Here is a 24,589-nt window from a genome sequence, read left to right on the forward strand (position 1 = left end):
TGCGGCCCCTCCCGCTGCGGAGCACAGACAGGCTCCGGACGCGCAGGCTCAGCGGCCATGGCTCACAGGCCCAGCCGATCCACGGCATGTGGGATCTTCCCAGACCGGGGCACGAACCCGTGTCCCCTGCATCGGCAGGCGGACTCTCAACCACTGCGCCACCAGGTAAGCCCTCCACTGTATCTTAATAACAAAAAACCCCTAAATATACAGGCAGTCCTTGCTTTGCAAAGTTCTGCCATGCACAGATGTCAGTTACCACAATTCTGTTAAATAACACAAATCTCCCCTACAGCACAGTTCAATTTTCAGCTACCAAGATCTACTCTATTCACTAAAATATCTAAAGTACAAACTTCAAGTAAATATATAAAGTACAAACTTCTAGCTAGCTCTTCACATTTGCTAGCTCTTCAGCCCACAAATTACTATGTGACTAAAGAGATGGGTGTCATTATGAGTGACCAATCACATCAATTACTTCACAGTCTGTTGGTGACTGATAACTGTGCATCTGTTATTCAGTTCACACCCAGACAGCAAAGTATGGAAGTGTGTTGTCTCCTTGTCTCTCAGTGATAAGACCACCTGCCAAAATGGATCATCGAATGGTGGGATAGGCCAACAGAGTTGAAGATGCAGCAAAGAAATGAATAGCGATGATGCTGAAAGTAAAATTAAAATTAAATGTGGATGGAGTCATCGCAGAAATAGCTGGCTGGTGGAGCAAATGTTGACACTATCAGAGTCCAGAGACTACAGCTATGGAGTTACAGAAACTTAACAAAGGTGAACTCATCAACATAAATGAAAAAAAAAAAGTGGTCATAATAAAGACACCAAAGATGTCCCAGAAGAAGTGACACCAGCCAACCAATCCCACATTAAAGAAATCCTCAGAAATCTTTCACGACATTGAAAGTGCAAAGGATAAAATGTGAGAAGCTGATTCTAGATCTAAAGAGTGTGACAGTCTGCCAAACCATGGAAAAGGTACTCACTTCCTATCGTAAGTTAAACAATGAGTAGAAGATAAACACTGTTCAAAATGTTCTTGATAAGTTTTATATAAGGAAATAAAATACTTTCTCAATGTTGCTACTGCTTTAAATTACAATTTTTCCAAATCAATATTAGTTTTACTGGTTTTTTTCATTTCCCTATACATTTTATAATCAACAGTGAGAGAGGTTTTAATGTTCTGACAAAACTTCTTTAAGGTCACAAAACAAACACAATTTTTCCCATTGATTAGTAGGATTGCTTTGCACGGTTTTGGTCTGCAGGGTCATTGACGTGGTCTGACACCACCATGCAAAGCCAGGGCTACCTGTAATTAAAGCACTATTATTAAATGATATTTGGATGCTGTTGCCTGTCCAAGGCTTTGGCAAAAGGCTCACTAGTTTGCTAGTAAACATGAGTAAATGTTTACGAATTGTTAAAAACAGTAGAACCCAAGAGAGACTTCGTTCTTGACCTAGTCAAAAGGTTGAAAGAGAATTAAAGGAAAGCGTTTTCTCCCGATGTCGTTCGGTTTTACTGAACACGGTGTTCGTGCACTGTGTAAACCCATCATACCTGCTCTGTAGTGTCTCCAGGAAACCCTAAGTCTTCACAGCTTTCTTCCTTCAGACCCCCTCCCCGACACTGTCCAACCTCACCTGCCACCATGGTCCTCATCAGCCTTCAGAGCTTCCCCGGGGCCCTCAGCAAATCTGCTCACTCCCCACCCTCTGCTCTCATAGCACCCCAGACTTGCCCATTCTAGCACCTCCTACAATTGGGATCACATAACCAAGCGTGTCCTTGGTTGTTTCACAGGTGACTTCCCAGTTAGAACGGAGGGACTAGGCTTTTTGTTCCTTTCACAATCCACTGCATCCCACGGGCCTCGCCCTGGGACTGGCATATAGTAGGTGTTCATTTAATATTTGGTAAGTGTTGAATGAATGATGACTCTGGATCACTGCAGGAAATAATACGTTCCCGAAAAAAAATTCTATTCAGAAAAGCTATTGTTAGCTTATTGCAAATTAGAAAATGGTGCCTCTTCCATCCCGCAGAAGATTGTCATAATATACCAATTTTGTTAGAATGAGGCAGTTTATTGCCATCTGCTATACAACTGTCCTACTTAATTCCCAACTCTGCAATGTCCGGAGTGTGGCTGACATGGCCGTGGCCATGCCCATGAGCAGTGCACAACCTGGACAACCTTACTTGGCAGTCTTGAGCACGCTCAGGCTGGAAGGCCGCTCGGCAGGAGCGGAGCTTGAATTCTCTTCTGCAGCCGGGATCACCGCGTGCTCCTCTCCTTACCTCTCACACAGTAGTGTACCCTTCACCCCCCAGGAAATATTCGGATATTTCCATCGATGGATACAGTTCAGACTCTAAAGCCACAGAAAGGGATTTCAAATAAGAGGAAATGAAATGAAGCAGTGAAGCTACTGATCTAGAAGTTTACCTACATCCTGAGGTTAAACCTTTGTCCAAGAAACAGGTACAGGGAACCTTATAGAGAAATAAAATAGTGACATTCTAAGAAAAGGGAGCTGAGAAAAGGAAAGGGGACCCATCTGGTGGGGCCTCTAAGGACCCAAGGAAGGGCCTGGGAGAGTGACGAGGTGGGTTTTGGATGTGTGACTTTCGGTTTTCTTGCAATGGGATTACATCACACAAGGACTCTCAGGGGCCCAGTTACACTGTTCTGTCTGGACTAGAGCTTGAAAACATGCTGACAACAGGAAGTGGTTAAAAAAAAGGAGCCAGGCAAAGGGCAGGGCCACATTTACCCACATCAAGCCTCAGCCCACAGGTCCCCTCTTTCCACCTCTGCTGAGGAAAAAAATCCAGTTCCCCCACCGCAGGGAGACCCGTGAACCTCCAGAGTCCCAGGCGCCTGCGTTCACCCAGGCTGGATTCTCCTCTTCATTTCCATTTCTGTGGGAAGTTTAAGCTATGCAACACTTTCAGTGGGAGCTTAGAGCCCGCATCAAATAGAGTGCCACGATCTAATAACATAATGATTATTTTTTCCGCATAGTCAACTGTGAAGAAAATTATACAGGTTATTTTATCAGATGGTGTTTTAAATGAGCTTGAGTATAAATAGATAACGCAAAGTGACAGGAGCTATTACGGAGAGGAATTCAGGAGAAAGTGAGAGGGTTTTTCTCCTTTGCATATAGGAGGCTGGGGTGAGATGCAGAGAAAGAAAATCACTTGTCGTCTTGTGGCGAGGAGGCCAAAGAAGCAGTGTTCCTGTTCTCAGCCCAGGCTGCAGGGCGCTGCATGCATTTCTGCTTGCCTTTTTTTTTTTTTAATTTATTCTATTGAAGTACAGTTGATTTACAATCAATGTTGTATTAATTTCTGCTGTACAGCAAAGTGATTCAGTTATACATACATACAGATTCTTTTCCATATTCTTTTCCATGATGGTTTATCACAGGAGACTGAATATAGTTCCCTGTGCTCTACAGGAGGACCTTGTTGTTTATCCATTCTGTATATACTAGTTTGCATCTGCTGACCCCAAACTCCGAATCTATCCCCCCAATGCCCCCTCCCCCTTGGCAACCACAAGTCTGTTCTCTATGTCTGTGAGTCTGTTTCTGCCTCATAGATAAGTTCATTTGTGTCATATTTTAGATTCCACATATAAGTGCTATCATAGGGTATTTGTCTTTCTCTGTCTGACTGACTTCACTTAGTATGATCATCTCTAGGTCCACCCATGTTACTGCATATGGTATTATTCATTCTTTTTTATGGCTGAGTCTGCTTGCCTTCTTCTATGTCCACCGTGGCCATGAAAAGAACAGGCCCAGGCTGGTCCCAGGAGAAGGATGAGAGCCAGAGGCACCCCATGCGACCACCCCGGCTGAACTCCCCGCCACTGGCCCAGCTGCCTCAGCTGCCCAGCCACTGCATGAGTGACCCTAAATGACTGTGGCTTTAAGCTGAATTCTATGGAACTTTATCATGCAACGGTAGCAAACCAGTCCGACTATAAAACAAAAAAAAAAACCCAAAAGGGTAAAAAGTAAAATATGGTCATCTCTTGTTAAAGACAAGATAGATGCACAGAAAAGAAACTGGAATTACACGTAGCACAATGTGCCTCTAGGGAGTGGAAAAAAAAGATGACTTTTATTTTCTTCTTTACAAATGTCTCTTTCACAAATTCTCTTCGATGAGAAAAAAATATTTTGAAAAATGAAATTATTTGCCTGACTCGACTTCCTCATCCTGTGTATGAAAGAAACAGAAAAGAGGTTTCATTCTGTGCTAGAAAAGCAGTGTAGTGGAAAGGAAATGGGGTCTGAGATCAAAAGCCCTGGGCTTGGTTTCTGCCCCAAACCAACCCCTCATCTGCCTACAAGATACTTCTCTGAGCCATAAAGCAGTAAAATGAAATCAAGGCATTTAACAGGATGGTTGTAAGGATTAAGTGTGAAAAATATACACAGAAAAGGCCATTTAATGGTAAATCAGAGTACTCAGCCTCTAGATGTGAGGCGTAGGAATCCACATTTTAAACTAGCTCCCCTACTGAGTTGAGTTGCAAGTGACTAGTTGACATAAATGTTATGTTTTATAGGCATTTGATTAAACATATATTACTTAAAAAAAAAAACTAGTTCCCCACATGATTCTGGAACTAAAGAGTAAGAATCTCCAGTCTAAACCATCAAGTGTTCAGAAAAGAAATGGTGTGATTACTTTTCAGTGTCTGTAATACTCTAGTAAGCTTAAAGAAAAGTATGCTTTCCTTCACTGAAAAGCTAGCCTGAAGGGATCCTGGGGAAACATATTTAAACATGATCAGTCAAATCAGAATTGGTTATGGGGAATAACCACTAATGTCTCTTGATGTTAATACATAACCATATATGGTAATATATCTGTTAAGGGTCCAGTCAGGAGACGGAAACCACACCAGTCATTTGATCAGGAAAAAATTAAGATGGGAATTTCCAACTAATGAAAGGTGGGTAACTACAAGAGAAGAAAAGAAGTCTAGAGAATCTAAGAATGGCAAATGTGAGCCCCAGTGACCAGCTCTAGGGCTGGAGGAGAGTGCCCAAGAAAGGATAAAACATGAAGAGCATCCTCTCCCCAAGGCTGAGATTCAGACTCACTGCAGAGGATGTGGCTGCAGCCCACTGCTGATGGAGAGTACGCTGGGTGCCACGGGCAAGCTGGTCCCCAGCAGGTGAGCAAGAAGTCACCCACCTGTGGCCCAGTGAAACTCACTGAACAATGAGCACCACAGTGTCTTTGCATGTTGTTGGGAGCTGTGCCACAGGGGACAAAAACAAGACCCTACTGAAGTCAGTTAGAAAACCCTGGCCCCTGCTACATCTTGCCCTGTCTCTCCAGCGGCCTCTGCTGGACAACTCCAATAGTGCTCCAGCTGACAAAGGGAAAAAAATGTTTGCAGGGTCCAGCTCCAAGATCCCACAGGAGGAAGAGAGGGCAGAGTAGGAGCTGACAGGCAATAAAATGACAACTGGCACAGTGCTTGTTAAATGTTCTTGAAGGTTCGGGAGCATTTGTACTCTGGAATTCCCTCCATATCCTAATACAACAATACAATACTCTATGGCGTTAACTTTCCCTATTCTGGGTGTTCTAAATCTGTGATCAGGGAAATATGAACCTATCTGAAAAGGTTTGCTAAATGGTTACAATAGTTCGTTTTAGCAGAATCTAAATTTTCAAGAAGGGAAACAAAAACAGAGATGTTAAGGAAAATAGCAAAAGAGGAATGAACTAAAAAATAAAATGTGTCTCTCAGGGAGTGCTGAAGACCTTCCATCATATCTGTGATCTTTAGATCAAGAGAATAGAGGGACCAAGTGTTCCTGAGAGATTATAGAAGCTCTCTGCCATGTGGCACTGAACAGAGAGCGCTGAAATCCATTGCCAAGGAGGGCGCTGCTGACCTGTTTCCAACCTTCCTGCCTCAGTTGGGCAGGAACAAGCACAATTTGCTCCCACCTCTGATGCCTGTGCCATGAATAAGCACCCTCTCCCAGAACACCTTGACACACAGCAGGACCTGAAAGGCAGGCGGAGACCTCAGAGTGTGGGTGCGTCCACAGAGCCAGGAAGGCAGACTCCCGGGGAACCAACAGCCTTCATTAATCTCAGACATTAACCCGTAAACACCTGGCAGCTGTTGCAACACATTGCTTATTGTCACAAGAAGCACAACGTATCTCCACGATGATAAACAACACATCACAACAGCAGACAAAGTCTGCCTCATGCAGTGACACTTTCAAACGTAGCTGATATCCAATCATCTATTCTTAGAAACTTCCTTCATGCTAATCATTTCCTATTACATAGAGGCAAATTTACAGGGGATCTCTGGTAACAACAAATGTAGCTGATTATCAATACTTTATTCCTAATTCATAATGAAATCCAGAATCCTCAAATGGTTTTCTTGCAGGGCAAGAAAAGGAACCAGCTCGAAGGCTCTCCATCAAAAAGCACACTTGCGGGCTTCCCTGGTGGCGCAGTGGTTGAGAGTCCGCCTGCCGATGCAGGGGACGTGGGTTCGTGCCCCGGCCCGGGAAGATCCCACATGCCGCGGAGCGGCTGGGCCCGTGAGCCATGGCTGCTGAGCCTGTGCGTCCAGAGCCTCTGCTCTGTGGCGGGAGAGGCCACAATGGTGAGAGGTCCACGTACCGCAAAAACAAAAAACAAAAAACAAACCAAAACAAAAAAAAGCACACTTGCAATTCCACTCCTTGATAATGTCTCAGCGTCCTTCCCAGTGTAAGCCCCGTCCTGTTCTGCCTGGACCATTGCAGTAACTGTACGGCAGATCTTTAGAACGTATTCCTCTTGCATAACTGAAATTGTACACCTGTTAAATAGCAACATCCCATTTACTCCTCCCTCCAGCCCCATTCTACTCTCTGCTTCTACAAGGTTGGATATTTTAGATTCCACAGTTAAGTGAGATCATACAGTATTCTGTGACTGGCTTATTTCACTTAGCACCATGTCCTCCTGGTTCATCCTTGTCATTGCATAGGACAGGATTTCCTTCTTTTTTTAAGGCTGTGTAATATTCCACTGGATGTCTCCACCACTTTATCCATTCATCTGTCGAGAGACCTTTAGACTGCTTCCAGTCTTAGCTACTGTGAATACTGCCGCAATGGACATGGGAGTGCAGGCGTCTGTTAGAGATCCTGCTTTGGGTTTTTTTTTTTTTTTGCCTTGTTTGGAATTTTCCTCTCTGGGTTCTATCACATGTACCTTATCCACTGATGTGAGGGTCTTTCCTTCAGATATAAAAATCATGACCCAACTTGTTCAAATCCAATCGCAATGCATTTTGGAGATTAGGACTAGGGAGATGAGGGGAATGAACCTGTTCTCCTGTCTCCATCCTTACTCTTTGCTCTCACACCCACCACCCACCAATCCACATGTGAACCTGGTCCTGGAGAAGCTGATGTTAAGCCCGGTGACCTGTGGTATCTGCAGCACTGCAGGCACCATGGCGTTTTATAAACGTGTGACTGTGTGCCTGTCCTCAGGAGGCTTAGGATTCCAAAAATAAGAACCCTGTGGAGCCGCCGGGAGGGGGACCTGGCCATGTGCTGCATCTCCTGCTGTTTCCCTGGCCCTTTACCCTTTTCACCTGGGAGATGCGGACTGATGGCCTCCTCCCTGGGGACGATGCCTCCCATTACCAGCAGCTTCGCTTCAGCTCTGACGTGTGACCGCCCCGAGTGGCGGCGCATCATCACCCAACCCACTGAGTGCCAGTGCATCACCCCCCCCAAGCGGCAGCGCATCACCCCCCCAAGCGGCAGCACATCACCCCCCCCCCCGTGGAGGGCGTGGCAGGGTCGTCCTTGGTTTACTTCATCCTTCTTTAAAGCAATTCCACACACACACACACACACACACACACACACAATTCTGTTCCGGGGCACAAAGTCCTTTTGACATCACTGATGCCAAGAACTGTGTCCTTCATCCGTCCTGGCTCCCACCCCCGTGCCTGGCACACAGGCAGGTGTGTGAAGGAATGACCGACAACCTACCCCTTAAACCGGAACCGCACGCTACAGTTTCTAAAGAAGGTTGGGATTATGGTGGATGAACCACTGGACTAACCTCATTTATCCTCTAGATCGCATTACAGTGGGAATAAAGGCATTAAAATGTAATCCCCCAACGACAACAAGAAAGGGCCATCGGCAGATAAAAGACATGCACCGTCTCTGAGGATGGAAAGCAGCAGATGGCTGGGGGGTAACCGATGAAGCAGATGAAGCAAGCAAGACCGGCTTCCCATAGTCAGAGAGTTGACAATGAAGGAATGTAGCAACTAGGCTCCACGGAGGGTATCGACGTTACAGACTTTAACAATGTAAAACTTGCAAAACCAATAAATATCCGGATGGGGGAAATGGCAAGAAATCTCAGCGTGCCGTTTCTTCTACTTTCAAATCAAGGAGCCGCCATCACCGGCTAAAATTGTGTCATGGAAGAAATAGAGACGGTGTGGCGATGGACGTGGAGGCAACAATAGCAGCTATAGTGAAAGTAATAAGAATAATAGTAATAATAATAATCGTTCCAAACCTTGGTATGATTTTTTCTACAAACTTTTCTTTCTTAAATTTACCAAGGTATTTTAAAAATCAAAATCTCTTCTTGTCAGCTAATTTTTCTATTTTTGCTCATTTCTTTTATGAAATATGACAACTCTACTTTGGATTCTTTGTCCTCTTTATAAATAAAAAGGAATTTAACACCTTCACGAATAAAATACAGCTTTAGAGTAGGATTTCATTGCTATAAAATATGGCGTCCAACCACGGTCTACTTATCCAGCCAGCCACTCCTCTCGCTGTGGATTCATGGATGTAGACTGCCCAGAATGATGATTCTCCAATATAACTAATGTCATATGGGGGATGTTGGGATTTGGGCTTTTTTTTTTAATTATGTTTAACCTTTTTATAATGAATATGTATTATTTCAAATTAAAATGGTAAAGCCTTTCGAGAAAAGCAGCCACTCGCAGGCTCCATCCAGCCGCAGGGCGGGCGGTGATGCTGGCGGAGAAGCAGCACCTGTCCAAGGGGCCGGAGGCCGCGGGCCAGGTGCGGGCCAGGTGCGGGCCAGGTGCGTCTCAGGTGCTGTGCTGAGTGCAGGAGGGGCCTTCATTTCTCACACTTGACGCGACCGGGACTCGCAAGTGAGCAAAGGGCTGGATGAAGCAGTCAGCTGACTGGGGAGAAGACTGGGCCCGGGGGGCAGGTGTGTTCGGGAGCCTTCTGGGGGAGGGGAGCGCAGGCCCAGCGCGGCCACGAGCTGGTCGGTCTGTGAGCGCCATCTAGTGGGAACCCCGGGGACTGTCGCCTGCGGTCCCCTCTCCTCGGAAAAAGAGTTCAAGCCAATCAAAAACGCCATCTTGGCAGTTTGCAAAATTAAAGTTATTTAGAAAAAGATGTGCTGGACTCTGCGATAAGCTATGCAAAAAACAAAAAAAAAAAGCATTGAACGTTAACTTGCGGGGCCGATGTACAGCTGGTGTGCCCTGGGGGAAGGGGAGGGACTTTGACAATTACTTACAAGCTGCATCTAGTCCCATGGGTCATGTGAGGTCAGTGACCATGCCACCCTGTTAGGAAATATTTTTAGTTTCACCACTATTCTTAAATGTCTCCCATTTAAGCATGCTGGGTTACTAATAAAAAGAAGTTGATGACATCTATCATATTCTTACTTTGTAACAAGAACTGCACATATAATGTTGCCTCATTTAATCCTCCAAGTAACCTGTTGAGGTTGTCCTAGTAGGAATTATATTACATACCCCTTTTGCAGATAGGATGACTGAGGCTCCAAAGGCCGGCTCAGATCACAAAGTTTAAGTAAATGGCAGGTTAGATCCGAGCTGTGGCAGCCTGAGGTCTCTTAAGCACACACGCCTCCACACTTCCCCAGCTGTGGAGAAGGGGGTGTCCCTTCACTGGCCAGCACACAGCTGGGCACAGTCCTCTCGTTTGCCAGGACTCTGGTTTGTCATTTCAAACAGGAACCTCATGGATGGCCCTAGAGTCTGTCATACAGAGTGAAGTAAGTCAGAAAGAGAAAAACAAATACCGTATGCTAACACGTATATATGGAGTCTAAAAAAAAAAAAAGGTCATGAAGAACCTAGGGGCAGGACGGGAATAAAGACGCAGACCTACTAGAGAATGGACTTGAGGACATGGGGAGGGGGAAGTGTAAGCTGGGACAAAGTGAGGGAGTGGCATGGACATATATATATATACACGACCAAACGTAAAATAGATAGCTAGTGGGAAGCAGCCGCATAGCACAGGGAGATCAGCTCGGTGCTATGTGACCACCTAGAGGAGTGGGATAGGGAGGGTGGGAGGGAGGGAGACACAAGAGGGAAGAAATATGGGAACATGTGTATATGTATAACTGATTCACTTTGTTATAAAGCAGAAACTAGCACACCATTGTAAAGCAATTATACTCCAATAAAGATGTTTAAAACAAACAAACAAACAAACAAGCAAACAAAATAGGAACCTGAGTCTCAGAGGAGGCCCCTGGAGGCCAGTACCCAGAAACACTTGCATATGGGCAACTCCATCTTGTGACAAATAATCCAGTTCACCCGCCAACAGTAAAAGAGATTTTTTTTTTCAAAAAGAAATTTATTTCTTCAGAATACAGCCTCTGTGTTAAACAGAAGCACAAACCCTTCGTATAATTGATCTCAATTTTGTCATTCAGGGCTCATCACCCAACAAAACAGAAAAATTCCCGAGCAGGGGTCTTTGCTGAATGTGCCGCCTGATGGAGGTTTTTGGTGAGATAGATAGGTCATAAATATTCATGGTACTGACAGAGCCTTGGAAATCTGTCATGTCACATGACTGTAACAGAAACACCCAGACTTCCGTCACTTTGTTCCTTCAACTGACAGCCACCAGTTTCATTCCTAGCCTTGCTTCTTGGGTCTGTTTTTCCCGTTCATCTTCAGATATTATATGTCAGCCAAGGTTTGCCAGAAAGACACGGGTCAATGGAACCAAACATCTTAATGGGTTTTTTCCTTCTCCTTTTCCACTTAGCTGACTCCAGTTCACTCTCCAAGGGCAATCCTTTTTATACTGTTATTTTTAAGTAAGTTAGGAAATGACAGAACAGCTACATCCAGCTATGGGACCACTGCGGCGATAGGTTCACTGAATATGCTCACTGGCATCACGTGCCAGGATACGCTCGGCTGTGGGGAGTTGACCTGTATCCCGCACTTTGACAGGTGCCTATGGTGGCACTTACAAAGTGTGTGGCTTCAATCTAACCAAGATGGTTATTTCTGGTCATTTGTAAAGTATGTCCACTGGACATACCTTCTCCCGGACAATCTAAAATTGCTCCTTTCAGCTGTGAACAGGTTGGATCAATCAGGTGAAACTCTGACTATATAGGCAAGGGAACGGCTGTTTGCAGACCACCTGGCTCCTTTTTATATATAAGAAAAGCCTCAAAGACAGAGCTGAATCAGGTTTACTCTGGATGCCTACAGCAAGGTGTTGTATGCAATCTCCAACAAGTAATTATACCAACTCACTAGCTTTGGTGGAAGAAGAGGGACGCAGGTCATCTGGATGGACTTTTGAAGTCAGGGTTCCACAAACATACCTTTCAGAGGCATTGGAATCTCTTTCTTTTCCTGGTAAATGGAGTCTAATCAACACTACAGAATGTGAAGGCTTTGTAGCTGAGTTAATGACTAAAGACCTAATAGCCTTTAAGAGTCATTTTCCACAACATCCAATCGCACTGGAGATGTTGAAGGTGCAGGACGGGGCTGCCCCAAATACCACCCAGATCTCAGCTGGCAAGTCGGTGGCCTCTGTGTAGCCCCTCCCCGCTTCTAACCCCTGTAGTAGGTTAAAGAGTGTGTCCCCCCGCCAAAATTCATGTCCACTGGAATCTCAGAATGTGACCTCATTTGGAAAAAGGGTCTGTGCAGATGTGATTCGTTAAGATGAGGTTATACTGGATGCTTAAATTCAACGCCCAGTGTACTGTTGAGGAGGGGAGACGCAGAGATGCAGACACACACACAGCCCTGTGATGACAGAGGCTGAGATGGGAGCGATGTGGCCACAAGCTAAGGAATGCCTGGGGCCACCTGAAGCTGGAAGGCAAGGGAGAACCTAGAATCTTCAAGTCATCAGAGGCAGAAGCGTCCTGCTGAGACCTTGTTTTTGGAGCTCTGGCTTCCGGAACTATGAGAGAATCCACCCCTGTTGTGTTAAGCCATGCAGTTGGTGGTAATGCTTCATGGCAGCCCCAGGAAGCTAACAGACTATGGACTGATCACCAGTTTCACTCTAACAGCCCCTACACCTTTTGGCACATGATCTAGAACCCACTTTTCACCTCTAAACCAGGTGGAGCTTTACAAGATTCATGGTAGTAGAAAAAAGAGAGAGAGAGAGAGAGAGAGAGAGAGAGAGAGAGAGAGAAAAGAAAGAAAGAAATGGAAACCACCTAAATATTCACCAGTAGAGAAATAAACTATGGAATAGCCTACCACAGACTACTGAAGAGCAGTTTTTTAAAAAATGGACAAGGCAGCTCTATTCTCACAGGTATGAAAAAGCCTCTGAGACATAGTATTGGCTGTAAAGAATGTGATACACAGCACAGTACCCTTTGTTTTCACACACAGCCACGTATAAAACAAAATCCTTTGTTGTCTGCAGCCACATATCTGTGTATGAAGGTAGATACAAAGCCCTGGATGAAAAAAATAAAAGGATAAAACGAAGTTCATTTAGGGAAAGGGGTTGGAATTGCGGGTAGTCCGTGAACCCTCGAGCCTTAGCCGTAAGATTTTAGGAGGATGCATTCAAGCGCTATTTAGTTAGATTTTACTTTTAAGTTTTAAACAAAAGACAAAGGACAGGGAAAAAAGCTATCCACAAGCCTTCAAAGCTTTCTGAATTACCGACTTAATTACTTAAGACTCCCTGGAGCTGTAACAGACCCCAAGAGGCCCAGGAGATGCCTGCTGGACCTTGTCTGGGGTGAAACATCCCTCCTTAGAGCTGGATCTGGGCTGGAAACTCCCAGGACAAAGTCTGCCCCCTCTGCATCCTGGGCCACATGCAAAGCAAACGGGCAAAGAAGAAAAGAGCCACAGAGGGAGGGAGAGAGATGCTCTGTGACCTGAAGCAGGAGCTTCACGAGATTTAAGTCCCTGATTGTTTTGTGCCACCAGGACTATCATCCCAAGAAAATACAGGGTGTACAGAACGATTGGAACTTCAACAAGGCAAACGGAGTGAAGTGCAGCCGCTGGACCAGCAGCCTGGACCCAGACAGCAAGGGAGCAGAGTGCCAACAAATCAAAGCAAAAGGGTTTCACACGGGGCTTCCCTGGTGGCGCAGTGGTTGGGAGTCCGCCTGCCGAGGCAGGGGACGCGGGTTCGTGCCCCGGTCCGGGAAGATCCCACATGCCGCGGAGCGGCTGGGCCCGTGAGCCATGGCCGCTGAGCCTGCGCGTCCGGAGCCTGTGCTCCGCAACGGGAGAGGCCACAACAGTGAGAGGCCCGCGTACCGCAAAAAAAAAAAAAAAAAAAAAAAAAGGTTTCTTCTGGCTTTGCCCTGGGCGGCAGGGATGGGGAAGCGGGAGGAGGAACCCCTCCCGCTTATGGGAGCAAGAATCGAAGAAAAAGAAAGGAAAACAGATCTTTCAGAGATATAGCTCCCCACCTGCAAGCTAGAGTCAAAATGTTTATCAGCCTGGGCTCCCCTGACACGGTCCCCCTCCGGCTCTGCAGGCTCCCACTGTGAAAACTTCTCTCTACACATCACACCTGTGTCTTGTCTAATCCGATGACCTCAAAATACCACGGTGCCAGAAGTTCCTTCTCTTCTCCACTCTGTGTGCTACTACTGTCCTGAGCTAACGGCCACCACTCCTATTTCTGACAACTAATTTAACGCCAGGCTCTATTCTGGGAAATTCCCACATGTGACTTCACCACAGCCCTGGGCCATTTTCCCAATGGGGAAACTGAGCCATCACAGAACACTTAAGTCACTTGCCCAAGGTCATGCAGCTCCGGAGGCATGGCCTGACACAGAACCTGTGAATACGTGACCTTACACAACCGAAAGGCTTTGCAGATGTGATTCAGTTAAGGATCCTGAGCTGGGGAGAGTGTCCTGCGTTATGCGGGTGGCCCAGTGTGATCACAAGGATCCTTACAAGAGGGAGGCTGGAGGGTCAGAGTCAGAGAAGGAGACACGGTAACAGAAGCAGAGGTCAGAGTGATGTGACATGGGGTCATGAGCTAAGGAATGCGGGCACCTCTCGAAGCTGGAAAGGGCAAGGAAAAGATTCTCCCCTAGAGCTTCCAAAATAATGCAGCTCTGCTGACACCTTGATTTTGTCCTCTAGACCCATCTCAGACTTCTGATGTCCAGAACTGCAAGATAGATTTGTGTTGTTTAAAGCCACTATGTTTGCGGTAATTTGTTACAGCAGCAAGAGGAGGCTAATACAGACACCAATAACTGGACACTGGAAAGCCCATGAAAGGTTATCTGTTACCACCAAGGCCTGCAGAAGCTGCCCCTGGCTTCCTCTCCAATCTCATCGCTTTCCCCTGCCCTCCCCCCGACCCCCACCTTGTGGTCTACGTTCCAACAGCCTGGCCTTCTTGGAGTTCCTCAAAGAAACCAAGTTTAATTCTGCTTGAAGATGCACACTGTTCCCTCCGTCTGAAATGCTCTTCCTCCACAGCCTTCTAGAGCTGGCTCCTTCTCAGCAGTTAGTTCTCGGCGCAAACGCCAGATCCTTAGACAGACAGCTTCCTGATCACTTAGCACTGCCCACCTCCATCCCAGTGTCTCTGTTCTGTGACCCAGCATGAATTTCTCCACAGCATACATCATTGTCTGAAGTGATCAGGCGTACGTGTTTCTTATATTCCTTACTCTCCTCTCCTAGAATGTAAACAGCAGGAGGGCTGAGACTCTGTGTGTCTGTTCATCATCAATCACTAGAACACAGAGCAGACACACAAATATTATTTGAAATAAAGAAGTATTTGTGCCCAGGCCTTGCTGTAAAGTTTCAGGCCAATACGGCTAAAAAGGAGTCTGATTATCTCTTGCTTTTTCCATGCTTGCGTGCCCAGTTGCTTAGAAACTCACCAAGCAGGTTCATTTTTTGATTCCAACGTTTTGAAAGATAATGTGCTTTTTATCTGCATGAGTAGAGCTGGGCTTTTTAGTTTTAAGAACTGTAGTGGAATGGTGGGCTGCAACCCTAAACTCCAAGCCACCCACGGAAATAAATCTCTAAGCTCAAAGCTCAGTTATTGGACATAAAACTGCAGAGAATTGAAAGGGCATGAGGGACAGAGGTGGAGGGGGCAGAAAAGAAAACACATGCTTTCATAAAGAAAAGAAGGGCTTTTCTTTATGAAGGGAAGAGAAACAGGCACAAAGTTGGCATTTCCCAGCCATGGAGGGGGCAGCACAAAGACTACTTTTAAATTTTAGATTTTAAAGATGAGGCAGAGAACAGCGTTATTGCCCTAGGTTGTGACACTCCTCTTTTTTGACTGCCTTTTTTAAGATGGGATTTTTGAAGGTGTTGACCATCTGTGCTGTCTGCTAAAATGGAAACATTACACACAATGGTTTCCAAGGCCTGGTGATCAACTCAAAATTTCCATCATTTCCATTTTATCCCTTTCCATGCACCAAAGATTAATGAATCCAGCACACAGTGTATGCTAAATAAGTGGTCGATTGTATAACGATTGACCAGATGGATGAATGGATGGATGGATGGATGGATGGATGGATGGACGGACGGATGGATGGATGGATGGACAGATGGATAGATGGATGGATGGATGGATGGATGGATGGACAGATGGATAGATGGATGGATGGATGGACAGATGGATAGATGGATGGATGCATGGATGGATGGATGCATGGATGCATGGATGGATGGGTGGGTGGATGAGTACATCACCACTCTCTGTCCTTCTACAGACCCTCCTGCCTGGACTATTGCATCAGCCCCCACCCTGGCTTCCACGCCTGGGGTCTCTCCCCACTTTTATCATGATTTCCCCTAAAGCTGCATATTTACCTTCTTGAAGTAGAGGTTGGTTTGCTACCCAAGGGGTGTCCACAGCACCCCACACTACACAGGGTCACACACTGTGGCAGCAAACTTCTAAATCATAATACTGGGGTTGAATCCCAAGATAGCAGTCCCTCCTCAGAGGATGCTGTGAGGTTGAGTGAGATGTTCAGGGGGCAGCAGCCGCCTTGACTACCTACCCACCATCATCTCTCCTCTCCATCCTGCACCACGGCTGTATCTGATTCATCAAATCGAGCTTTCTTTCCTCTAGGTGGAGAATCCACCACCTGTACTGAGATTGAACTTCTGTTTGACTTTCACCAAAATCTGACACATATACTTACACGTGGTCAGACAGCACAATGGCAATGATGAAAATAACAATGGCTAAGTATTATTGAGTGCTTACAATGTGCCAGGCCAACGTGCTCTTTTTTTTTTCCACAATAGACAGTTGAGTTTGTTAAATAATGTGGGTTAAGCAAGGGTTGAGGAGTTCCGTGGAATTGGGGGTGGAGGGAGTGGATCTCAAGGAGAGTTTGGAGTCCTCTCCCTCCCCTGGATTTCTGTCAGCTGTGTTCCTGCAGTACGTCTTTAATCCTCATAAAACTCTAAGAGGCAGGCAACCTCATTTTTACATTTTACAGATGACAAAGCTTGAGTTTCAGAGAGGTTAAGTGACTTGCCCAAGATGACAAAACTAGTAACCATTGGGGTCCAAATTTCCATCTAGGCAGGTTGACCCAAGAGCCTGTACTCTTGACCAAAATATTTCCTTGCCAAGTACCTCAAAGGAGAAAACAATTGAAAATTTTTTCAGTATGGACGCCCACCCCCCCACCAGGTAAATCAATAGGATAACAAAACTGGCAAGGTAGAGAGGGTCATTAATTCTACGTGACAGTTGAATCTGCTCCCATCTATCTGGGACACTTTCCCACTGCATACATGGCTTTTCTATTTGCCTTGATATTTTAAGCATGTTTGTTTTTGTTGTATCTCCTTTGGTCCATCTGACACCCCAGTGCGGTAGACAGGAGAAGTATTCTCACTTGGAAATTCACACACAGGAAACTAAAGCAAAGGGATTTTAGGTGACTGCTCTGAGGCTACACAGAGAATAAGAGGCCAGCTGGCTCCGCCGTCCGATCTCCTCCCAGGCCCCGAGGTTGGAGGAAGAAGATGTGAAGCTATTACAGGAGCCTATGCAGCCCCAGCCCGCGGTGGTCCACATCCTCCCTGGGGCAAGGCTGTGTGTGTAAGCTAAGAGATTTGTGATCACCATGCCTGTGGCAGCTCTGCTGTGGGGTCCTCTGGAAATGCAGAGCTCAAAGTGCTTCCCTGGTGAAGGAGTGTGGTGTCCCCAGGAGCTGTGAGAGGGGCTGGGTGGCTGGGGATGACACGAGGTCCAGAGAGCTCCTCAGGAAATAGCCTGGGGTAGGGGTGTTGATGAAAGAAGGTCATGGGAGGAGGGATGGAGAGTACTGTGCACAGCCTGAGCAAGACCAAGACAGGGAGAGCTGGGATCCTGCCTAAGGCAAGTGGTAGGGAAATAACAGTCACCCAAAGATGTCCACATCCTAATCCCCAGAACCCGTGAATGTGTTACTTTACATGGCAAATGGGAAAGTCAAAAATCTTGAGATGAGCAGATGATCCTGAGTTATCCAGGTGGACCCAAGGTATTCACAAGGGTTCTTATAAGGAAAAGAAGGCAGGAAGGTCAGAAAAGGAGTTGTGATGAGGGAAGCAGAGGTCTGAGTGATACGGAGCCATGAACCGAGGAATGCTGGAAGCCTCTAGAAGCTGGAGAAACTTCTCTGTCAGAACCTCCGGAAGGAATACAGTCCTGCTGACACTTTGATTTTAGCCCCGTGAAACCCATTTCAGACTTGTGACCTCCAAACTCTTAAGATAATAAATTGGTGTTCCCTTAAAGCATTAAGTTTGTGGTGATTTGTTACAGCAGCAAAAGGAAACTAATACAGCAAGTGAGGGCTATCCAGCTAGTGGGTTCAGGTTCTGATGGTAAACGTAACCATTTGCTTATTTGCTGAGCAGATACTGTGTATCAGGCACCATGTTTGGTGCTGAGAAAACATCTGGTGAGAAAATCAACAGGGTCCCTCCCATCGAGGAGCTTGCGATCCAGTGGAGGAAGACAGAGAGTATTCTGGTCATCAATTCAGTGCCCCTTGGCTCCAAATTCACCCCTCATGACCTGCTCTGGGAAAATGGATCTGAGCCTTTAACAGTTGTCCTTTGCCAGTGGGCAAGAGTTACACTACGTCAGTAGGGGGCACTGGAGAGACACTTCAGTAGGAAAGTGTTTCCTTTCTGATTCTGGGGCACTCTTGCAGCACTGGTGGCTTCCCCCCACCACCCCTGTATCCAGCTCCTGCAGCACCCAGTGACCTGCAGCTTTTACCAGCATCCACTTTGAGTGGTTTGGTAGCAAGTGCTTCTGATGAGACAGCTCCCCATGGACAGCTGTCCCCAGACTTGCAGCAATTTCCACTGGTATGCTACCTCAGCAGCTTCTCCTCATTCAGTGGGCTGTGAACGTACCCTCTCCAGCAAGGTCTGGATCTCGGAGGGTTGGGGGAAGGCCTCTGGCTCAGGTACCCAAACTCCACCCCGGGGCAGTGGAGGCTCCTGACTCGGCCATTCCCATATTCTTCAGAGTTCTCTTCACTTCTTAGCAAGCAATCTCTCATTATTCTAGTCCCTGTTATAATTAATGGTCCTTTATATCAACCTCTCCCTGCTCAAATTCTTTCTCGTGATTGGAGCCAGACTGAGACAGGCAGTGTACAAAGCATCACGTAAATAAGCATGAATTATAGACGAAAGAGAGAACAAATTTAGCTGGAGTGGTCAGGAGAACCCTCTGTGAGAGTTGCCCTTGAAGGTGAAAGAGACAAGAAATCAACCAAATGGAGCATTCTGGGCCACGGGTGAGCCATGAGAAGACGTCAGCAGGACCGAGGCTCAGCGTGGCCAGGTTCTGAACGCACAGGCTTCTGGGACACCTTGGGACCTCAGACTTACATCATACAATAAAAGGGCATCGGCCGGAGCCTGTCTGCCCTCAGATCCATTCCCAAGCCTTCCCCTGATGGGTTCTGGCTCCCAGAGGCGCTGACCCCAAAGATGGTGTTCCTTAGGGGACCCCAGCCCTGGGCCTCAGGATCACCTCCTCCTGCCTCCCAGCCCAGGGGTGGGTGGATTCCCACTCCGGCTATGGTTCCTGAGTCTCCTGTGTTCTGTTCCTGGCTTATCATCGGTCCTACCTCCTGCGTACCTGAATGCTTCCACTTAAAGCTTTTCTGTCCTAACTACAAAAGTGGCTTCCACTCCTCAGTAGACTCTGATACAATAACAAGCCCAATTTTGTTTGAACGTTCCATGGATGAGTAATCTAGCACCCTTACATCACGCATAAGTTGTCCAGGGTTAGTTGCCACTGAGAAGAAGTATAAGGAGGGGGAGGGGGAGGGGGAGAAGGGAACGGAGAAGAAGGTGGTGGGGGGAGGAAGAATTACATAAAAGTTACTTACACCCTAAGAGCGGTAGGCAAACTTCTCCCCTGAAGGCCACTCTGCGGCAGTTACGGGTCTGGAAAGCAGCTAAAACAACTGATGAAAGAGAAAAGATGAACTACCGACTCTGGTTCCACCGTAAACTTTACTAAATAGCTCTGGTCCCTTGGAGGCATTTCAGAGCCACTCTTCACAGGGATGCCAGAGGTGCCCTGCGATACATGACACCACTCAACCATCCAACCCTGGCACTTCCCAGCCAGTGGGAATTAAAGCCAAATGCAAGAAACCATCCCTAAGTAAAGATCAGCCAGGTGGGGAGACACTAATCGTCACAGACATGCAGTGAGCACAGCAAACATACAACAGCATCCTCGGAGAAGCCAGGGAGAAGCAGGCAGCTCAGACGGCTCCAGCGGGGGAGAAGATGGGGGCTGGCGGAGCGAGTGCCACAGAGAACAAACCAGCGCCGGCAACGCAGCCAAAATAAGCGCACCGCGCGCATCCGCTGGACCCCTCCCAGGGCTGCACCAGGCACCTGTCACTAAGAACAGGAACAGGACAGGAGATGAGCCCCACGGGGACGTGCTGGCAGCCAAGGAAAGGCTGTCTGAGCCGACCTGCCTCTAGGCCTGCTGGCCTGCTCTGCCAGCCTCTCCGTCCTCACCCAGGTTTCACCACCTCCTTCTTCCCTAGATTCTGTCCCACCTCACCGTGCGCCCTGACCCAGTGACGAGCACCCCACTCAGACCAGTGCCTTGAGTTAGGTCTGCAGGCGGCATCATGACAGAAGAGTTCACGTCTGGCCAAAGAGCATTGGAGGGTCTCACCAAGCAAAGGTCTCATGGGGAAAGGCCACACTAGGAGACAATATCCGCTGAGGCCCTATAGCAACAGGATAATAGTCCCCACTCACCAGTATTCTCCTTAGGGTACTTTATTACAAGATGCTAAAATTGAAGCTCTGGCCAAGGATACACTTTCTGTCCCAAAGGCTCACCTCTGCCATCACGGCATTAAAGCAAACCTAGACAATTCAGAACAAAGGAACAGGCTGTGTTCCGATAAGACTTTTTCTACTAACGCAGGCGGCACGCTGGATGGGTCGGTGGGCTGTACTGGGCTGACCGCAGGTCCGTACCCCTGTCCTGGTTCCAGCCTCCTGGCAGGTCAACATACATCACGTTCCAGCGCCTCTCGGAACCCACACCTGTCCACGAGACAAGGGCACGACACTCATCCTTACAGTAGCAGGAGGCTGCAGAAGCCCCCAGGAATTGACTGGTACTGATGAGACATAGAGCAAAATCCTAAGGGCTTCGAGTAAAGAGATAACACCACCTCGGCCCGATCTTGGTCGACCTGGAGACTTGACAGGAACGGTCCTGGGAAAGGGAGCATAGCACTGTCTCCCTCTATCCTACAATCCTCACCATCCACCGCTGCTCCTTCATGGGGCTCTTTCCCACGAAGCTGGGGCCGCCCTCAAACCAAAATGCAGATCACTGCTGCTGTGGAGCATCTCCAACCATCTAGCCTTCAAGAACTAGATGATCCCGGTAGCTTAGATTACAGCACGGGATTCAGTCATTCACTGGACACATCGTAAGTGCCCCGGGCATTGTTCTAGGTGCTGGGGACACAGCGGTGGACAAAACGGATGGGCAGCCTACCGTCATGGATCTCTCCTTCTGGGAAGGAACAAAGATGATGAATCCTAAACCTCAAACACTGACAATATGTACGAAGAAGATAGAAGAGGATGAAGATGCGGACAGAGAGGGAGGGGTAAGGGGAATGGAGAGCCAGCTTGGCTTCCCTGGTCAGGGAAGGTGCTTCTTAACAGTCAAATCAAGAAGGAGCCAGAGGGCTTCCCTTCCCTGGTGGCGCAGGGGTTGAGAGTCCGCCTGCCGATGCAGGGGACACGGGTTCGTGCCCCGGTCCGGGAGGATCCCACATGCCGCGGAGCGGCTGGGCCCGTGAGCCATGGCCGCTGAGCCTGCGCGCCCGCAGCCTGTGCTCCGCAGCGGGAGAGGCCACAACAGTGAGAGGCCCGTGTACCGCAAAAAAAAAAAAAGAAGAAGAAGCCAGATATGAGGAGACGTAGGGAAAGGGAGTTTTGGGGCAAAGCGTCAAGAACACAAATATGGGAATTGCAGAATTAATTGTAGGATAGAGGGTTTTATTTGCAAGGATCTCACCCCTGGTATCCAACTTTAAGTATGAATGATAGAAGTACCCCCAGGTTGTCCTAGAATCGCTAGGTGTGGACCCCCATGCCTTGGTCCCAGACAGGAAGGTCAAAGCAGCGCAGAATGTGTCTGGACATTTCCAGTGTGGGAAAGGGCATTAGCAATATTGCACTCCCGGGGTTTATTATCCCTGTGACCCATCGGCACCGTCTTTTCAGGTTCTGGGACCTTGTCCATGATACTGTTCTCAGAGGCGTTCCCCGAGCCTGATTGTGAATAGAGCTTCGGCCAAGCTCAGAGGAGAGAGCTGGTCACCCCCAGGCCAGAAACAGAAACACATGTGGTTTTATGGTCTCTGGGACACTATCCAGGTTCATCTGGTCAGTTCCCAGTAAGGCTCTTTAGGTCCATCTGCATTTTAGAGTTTGCCAACCCCCAAGCTACATGGGAACTCTCAGGGCAATTGACCTGGGGCTGCTTACTCAGCATATAGAGAGGCCGTGCCCACCACACACTCATGATGCATTTCAATGCAACTGTCTTCACTCAGGACACACAAGCTGAGCCAATAAGAAACACGGGCTCCCCAGGACGCGGTTCAGCAGGATCCACAAAGGAAAGCAGATTTACACAGCAGGCCCTAGTTTCCAAGGAGGCATTAAAGAAAGCAAGTAAATAAAATATAACTTAAGTGTATTTCCCTTGCTCAAGCAACTTCAAGGTGCATAGAAAACAGCAGATTATAAAATGCTCCTGTTTCTTTGAATACCAAAAGTACTCAGGGAATTCCCTGGCGGTCCAGTGGTTAGAATTCTGGGCATTCACTGCCAGGGGCCAGGGTTTGACCCCTGGTTGGGGAACTAAGATCCCACGTGCCACACGGCAAGGCAAAAAAAAAAAAAAAAAAGTACTAGAAGAAAACATCTCTGTGACACTGATTCTGAAGCCCGACATCTCACCATTGCGAGCGGGACGATGCCCACGAAGGAGGTCTGGCTGACAAAGATCTCAGAGACAACCAGCTCCCTCGTGGCGTCCTCCACCGGGTACTCCACCTGCCAGGTGATCTGCTGGGCGCCGGCCAGGTCACTGCTGTTGTCAATTCCAAAGTCCACTTGCAAGATCTCATAGAAGGAGCCATTTGTTCTGCAAAACAAACACACAGTAAAGTGCAGTTTAAAACCCGAGACTCAGCAGAATGTCAAGAACGCGATCAATTGCCACATTCCTCTTTGTCAACCCAAAGAAGGCTTGCCAAGTTCAACAGGTCCCAAGGAGGTGTCGATAGAGCCTGATTCACAGGCTGCCCACAGACGGCCCACACCTCCGAGTGGACAGACCATCCGTCTTCAGGGCCCTGTCCTTCCCTGAATGAGCAGCTCAGACAGCACTGCATCTCTGGGCACCGTCACAGCTCAGTCCTCCCCAACCCCACGCTTGCAGACGCCACGATCCAAGCACCACACACGGGACATAGCCTGACACCTTCATCTAGGGCCACCATTTCTCCATTCGTGAGGCACAGCCTGAATTCTGGCTGTTTCTACTTCTACTTACCTGTGTGGCTGTGGACCCGTGGTGCAAACTCTGAGCTTTAGAATTTGGGGAGAATATTGGTGCCTACGTGGGCTTGTGAAAGCATCGTGAGACCAAGGATGGGAAAGGACCTCGTAGAGTGCCTAGTCTGTGACACCAACTATGAGCTACATGAATAAGGAGGTCTGCTGGGTTCTTCATGTCCTCAGCCTGCAGTGGGACGGGATGTAATGGAAGAAAACCCCACCCGCCTTCATTCATGGAGTGACAACATTGAACATTGCACATTGTCTGGAGGAGGGGGAACAAAGTGGACGGGGCACATATAAGTGAAAAGGGCAAGTGTCCTTCTCAGCATCTTTCTACACAGGGAGAGCCTCTCATCATGGACATGAACGTATAAATTATAGGCTGACTAGTGCACTGATGGGAGAAGTTACTAAACAGAGAGTTAAAACAAAGAGCCATCCAGCATGGGATTTGTGAATGACTTCTGTTCCCTAAGTCTTTGTCCGTCACCCTGAATCTAGCTGTATCTGGATCCAAGCAATATGACAGCAGAGTGAAGGATTCACAGCTCCGAAAACCTGAGTGACCCCCACCAACCTGTTCCTTTACCAACAATGGGCCTGCCTGGACTAAAATGAGCTGGGAAGTCTCTTCCCTACCTTTGGGGATCTAGGGAAAGATCAGCAGCCCAAGACACCGAACTCACAACCTGTAGGGAAAGAGTTTTGAAAAAGAGCCTGTTGCCTGTTGCTTGCCCGGCAGAATCTCCTACCGTGGACAGACAGTTCCTCCACACCCCCAACCACGAAGACTTAAGAACTTAAGACTTAAGAACAGGGTAGAAACCACAGGATTGACAGATAGCTATAGTAAATTTGTTCTTTAAATCTTCTAGCTCCTTGTGAGAAAGACAAATATCATATAATATTGCTTATATTTGGAATAAAAAAATGGTACAAATGAACTCATTTACAAAACAGAAATAGAGTCACAGATGTAGAAAACAATCTTATGGTTACCAGGGGGTAAGGGGTGGGGGAGGGATAAACTGGGAGATTGGGATGGACACACACACACTACTGTATATACAATAGGTAACT

The 24,589-nt window shown here is 47.4% G+C and overlaps 1 protein-coding gene across 1 annotated transcript in view; it reads right to left on the bottom strand.

The window, feature by feature from the left end:
- Positions 1 to 24,589, bottom strand: part of TMEM132B (transmembrane protein 132B) — a gene marked incomplete at both ends in the record, with an annotated part of 376,262 nt that overhangs the window by 62,244 nt on the left and 289,429 nt on the right. Inside the window, one exon of the mRNA XM_079717037.1 lies at positions 22,904 to 23,090. Coding sequence (XP_079573163.1) covers positions 22,904 to 23,090 — 187 coding nt within the window. The remainder of the gene's footprint in view (positions 1 to 22,903; positions 23,091 to 24,589) is intronic.

Source organism: Hyperoodon ampullatus, assembly GCF_949752795.1.
Source record: "Hyperoodon ampullatus genome assembly, chromosome: 13".
In the NCBI taxonomy this organism is placed as follows: Eukaryota; Metazoa; Chordata; class Mammalia; order Artiodactyla; family Ziphiidae; genus Hyperoodon; species Hyperoodon ampullatus.